This window comes from Pecten maximus, chromosome 9 (assembly GCF_902652985.1).
Source record: "Pecten maximus chromosome 9, xPecMax1.1, whole genome shotgun sequence".
Taxonomy (NCBI): domain Eukaryota; kingdom Metazoa; phylum Mollusca; class Bivalvia; order Pectinida; family Pectinidae; genus Pecten; species Pecten maximus.
In genome coordinates this window covers 33,930,429-33,935,561 of record NC_047023.1, presented here as the reverse complement: position 1 = coordinate 33,935,561, position 5,133 = coordinate 33,930,429, and the positions used below count along the sequence as shown (strand labels likewise).

Here is a 5,133-nt window from a genome sequence, read left to right as displayed (position 1 = left end):
CTGGGGTTGTTAGTCTAATTGGGTATCAACAGGATCTGTTAGTCTAATGGGGTATCTACTGGGGTTGTTAGTCTAATGGGGTATCTACTGGGGCTGTTAGTCTAATGGAGTATCAACAGGGGCTGTTAGTCTAATGGGATATATACTGGGGTTGTTAGTCTAATGGGGTATCAACCGGGGTTGTTAGTCTAATGGGGTATCAACAGGATCTGTTAGTCTAATGGGGTATCTACTGGGGCTGTTAGTCTAATGGGGAATCAACTGGGGTTGTTAGTCTAATTGGGTATCAACAGGGGTTGTTAGTCTAATGGGGTACAAACTGGGGTTGTTAGTCTAATTGGGTATCAACAGGATCTGTTAGTCTAATGGGGTATCTACTGGGGTTGTTAGTCTAATGGGGTATCTGCTGGGGCTGTTAGTCTAATGGAGTATCAACAGGGGCTGTTAGTCTAATGGGATATCTACTGGGGCTGTTAGTCTAATGGGGTATCTGCTGGGGCTGTTAGTCTAATGGAGTATCAACAGGGGCTGTTAGTCTAATGGGGTATCAACAGCGTTTATATTCGACGTGACATAACGTTTCCTGTATCTTGTATCCTGTATCCATTTTATCCTTATACGTTGACAGGTTAGTTTGTTATGTCTCTTAGTGTACAAACACTGTTGCCTGATCTTAATAACGTTGACGTCCATTTACGCTGTTTTTGTGGTTTGCACTAACTCCCAGCCCTCATTGAAAAAGCGACGTCATGTGATGAGTCTGTAAAAACTTTTACACGCATGAATAATTATGACGGGAATTATGACGTTACAATAGCATAACGTCATTAACTCAATATTGACTTTAAATGTTTTGTTATTGTATTTGAAGTACTCCAAATGGACTTAAGTGTGTTCATGACATGAAAAATGATAAATCTAATTGTGAAATGTCTTATAAATCAAACAAACTTTACTTCAGTTTCGGTCTCGGTGATTATTGTTCAGACCACACAATGTCAATAGTTGTATTGTTTGCGCTGTTGTCTGATTTGACAATGTGCTTTGACGTTGTGATCTATTTGATTATTCAGATGTTGTAATAAAAAGAAGTGCATGGTTAAGAAGTCCGCAATATGTAAACCAAATGGAAACACCAGCCCTGTTCGACACGGAAATGCCTTCCAAACTATCATGCACAGTAAGATGTGCGGAGGTTCCCGGATGTGACGTGGTAGCATACAATGAATCAGCAAAACAATGTATGGGGCATGCTTCCATCCTGATCTCAAACACGGCACCAAACCAGTTTTGGAACGTTGGATATACTGCGACGATCTCAACAACATCCAGCCCTACGGCAAATGCCACCGTAATTATGAAAAGTTAGTATTTTTCATAACCAATGTTGTTTTGAAATGGAGTTAACGGATCACTGTGATCGTTAAGTACTGTTCATGAAAATATTTGACCTGTTACGTTATTGGAGTGTTTTTTTTGGCGGTAAAGGTACCCCGTTATGTTGCGTATATATCGATACATCATTGCGATAATCTGATTTAATTTGATTATACCCTAAATTTGAACGCACCAAATTAAACACGTCTAAAATAAATACCATATACCACGACCACGAGTTTGTGTGACCTGTTTCTACCACAATAGAAAAGCTATTCTGAGAAATAAGTGATTTCACCATATCAGGTGGGGTGTAAGAATATGACCTAAAATGAATGCCGCTAATTAATATGCAAAATTTCGGAAATGTATGAAAATATAGCAATCTATTACGGATCATAAGAATTAATAAGCAAGTTTAATTGATAGAAATCTATAAATATATTTTCAAAAATATGACAAAACCAACTGCAAACTACTTATTGTGCGTTATCATTTCCGGGACCTCGTGAAGCGGCTTCAAGTGTTAGCCAATCAAAACGCATTGAACCACGTGCATAAATAATAGGGTCAAAGGCCACCGTGTTAACCAAATCAAAAATATTTAAGAGTTTATTCCACGCGTGGTATAAACTGAACGTTATTCAACAGCTGTGATGATTATTTCATGCCTTCGGAGTTGAATATATATTAACAACTGTGTTCTGACAATATAATCTCCGATAGTTTTATTAGCATTGACAATCTGATAGAATATAAAGTTGTGCATAATGAGTCTGTATTTTAATCCGACCGCAGTATTAAATAGTATAGTGTTTTTTTAGGTGTGGTATATCGTCTATACTTTTTATAAATATAAAGTTAAACTTGAATACCTCACTAGGTTTAGACGTGTGTGTTACTTCCGGTTATTGTTTTCCTGATTTGAAGTGTCTACTGTTTTCTTTCCCTGTTTCAGGAGTTTGTGCCGGTGATAACTATACCTTTGTGGCCTATTTGAACTGGTGTGTCCAGCTTGTGACCAATCCTAAAAGTAGCTGGTCAGGAGCAAAGACTGTCTGTCAGGGAAATGGAGGACAACTGGCCGTGCTGGATACCTTTGATAAATATACTTACGTGAAAACCAACTTCATTGGCATCTATTTCAGTAGGTATACAATATCTAAAGGTTAACATAGGTAAATCAAATTAAAACTATCTATGTCATATATATATAACCATGTAAAAAGAAATATTAATTTCCCCAAAACAGCCCTTTTGATACTCTATTTAAATCAGACATCATAGAATCCTAACTGTAGTCCGAATGATACTGTAGGTAGCCGACGATATCGTCCGCTTCATTCGAGGTACGAATTCCTAACCAACCGTCGGCGTATATGCATTATGGTCATTACATACGTATACATATGGACCGTGGGTTAGGAATTAGTGCCAAGGGCCTGTGATTCGGACTAGCCTAGTCGACATATCCATCCTTTGTCACCAAGGATATAATATCAAAGTCAAGTGGCTATTTATATATAATTAAAGGAAGATGATACTCAAAAACATTTACTTATATACAATGTATATTCAATCCAGGTAGTGTGGCAACCTTAATAACACTTTTGGATGAAAAGAAGTGTGCAATGGAATAACACTAGGGAGGAAATCCCGAGGAAAATCCATGTGGTCGGGCAGGTGACCTCCATTCCTTTCCATGTCATGGGATTGAACTCTGATCGAATTAGCGACAGGCGTTATCACTGAGCCCGACCACCACACTTATAATTCTTTATATGGGAGATTTAACTATCATATGTATCTGTGTTGTAGCTGAACGACTGTGGGTTGCAGGCTCGCTGAAAGACGGCTTGTGGTACTTTCCGTCTACTGGAGAAGTTTTCAACCAAAGTCTGAATGATTGGCACCAAGTTTTCAACGATCTTACCGGGACTGGCTCGTGTCTGTCCTTCTTCAGATTGCAGTTCTATAGCGCTAATTGTGACAGCCTTTATCCATTTCTGTGTGAAGAAGTATGGTGATTAACACGAAATATCATTCCACGTTGTCTAGAAATAAGGTTTTCGTAGATACAGAGCCGAAAAGACAAGTCCAATTTAACGGGTTCCGTGTGGATAGATGCGTGAGATTAATGTGGTCTGTCAGTGACAACAATATATGGTTTCCTTCATTTCTATTTTTCTGTGTAAATGTGTAAATACAAAATTAAAAACGAAACAAGTTTTGAAGTCTCATTTTTGATAAAATGCCACGATGAGCTAGCGGGGTTATCGCTGCAGGTATTCTTTAGCAAGCTATACCGCACGTACGGGTAAGTGATTCACATTTCAACAGGGCACATTTCAATGGATGGTTAAATAAATTCTAATTAGGTTCTATTTTTCAACAACTTTCCGACTCGTTTTTTAGTGTTGTTCAGCGTCTTCAAATCGACTTAACACGGGCATAATTAGATAAAGTCCTCCAGTAGATCAGGGTGGACAGTCCACCATTAGAGAGATCAGGGTGGACAGTCCACTACTAGAGAGATCAAGGTGGACAGTCCAACACTAGAGAGATCAGGGTGGACAGTCCACTACTAGAGAGATCAAGGTGGACAGTCCACTACTAGAGAGATCAAGGTGGACAGTCCACAACTAGAGAGATCAGGGTGGACAGTCCACCACTAGAGTGATCAAGGTGGACAGTCCACAACTAGAGAGATCAGGGTGGACAGTCCACCACTAGAGTGATCAAGGTGGACAGTCCACAACTAGAGAGATCAGGGTGGACAGTCCACTACTAGAGAGATCAGGGTGGACAGTCCACTACTAGAGAGATTAGTGTGGACAGTCCACCACTAGAGAGATCAGGGTGGACAGTCCATCACTAGAGAGATCAGGGTGGACAGTCCACCACTAGAGAGATCAAGGTGGACAGTCCACCACTAGAGAGATCAGGGTGGACAGTCCACCACTAGATAGATCAGGGTGGACAGTCCACCACTAGAGAGATCAGGGTGGACAGTCCATCACTAGAGAGATCAGGGTGGACAGTCCATCACTAGAGAGATCAGTGTGGACAGTCCATCACTAGAGAGATCATGGTGGACAGTCCACTACTAGAGAGATCAGGGTGGACAGTCCACCACTAGAGAGATCATGGTGGACAGTCCACCACTAGAGAGATCAGGGTGGACAGTCCACCACTAGAGAGATCAGGGTGGACAGTCCACCACTAGAGAGATCAGGGTGGACAGTCCACCACTAGAGAGATCAAGGTGGACAGTCCACTACTAGAGAGGTCAGTGTGGACAGTCCACCACTAGAGAGATCAGGGTGGACAGTCCACCACTAGAGAGATCAGAGTGGACAGTCCACCACTAGAGAGATCAGGGCGGACAGTCCACCACTAGAGAGATCAGGGCGGACAGTCCACCACTAGAGAGATCAGGGCGGACAGTCCACCACTAGAGAGATCAGGGCGGACAGTCCACCACTAGAGAGATCAGGGTGGACAGTCCACCACTAGAGAGATCAGGGTGGACAGTCCGCCACTAGAGAGATCAGGGTGGACAGTCCATCACTAGAGAGATCATGGTGGACAGTCCACTACTAGAGAGATCAGGGTGGACAGTCCACCACTAGAGAGATCAGTGTGGACAGTCCATCACTAGAGAGATCAAGGTGGACAGTCCACCACTAGAGTGATCAAGGTGGACAGTCCACCACTAGAGAGATCAGTGTGGACAGTCCATCACTAGAGAGATCA

The 5,133-nt window shown here is 41.8% G+C and overlaps 1 protein-coding gene across 1 annotated transcript; it reads left to right on the top strand.

Moving 5' to 3' along the window:
* The first annotated feature begins 1,079 nt into the window (after positions 1-1,079).
* Positions 1,080-3,600, top strand: LOC117333854. The gene is made up of 3 exons (XM_033893270.1): positions 1,080-1,364; positions 2,336-2,524; positions 3,196-3,600. Exons 1-3 carry the CDS (start codon positions 1,127-1,129, stop codon positions 3,402-3,404), a joined length of 636 nt encoding a protein of 211 aa, XP_033749161.1. The 5' UTR covers positions 1,080-1,126; the 3' UTR covers positions 3,405-3,600.
* The last annotated feature ends 1,533 nt before the right edge of the window (positions 3,601-5,133 follow it).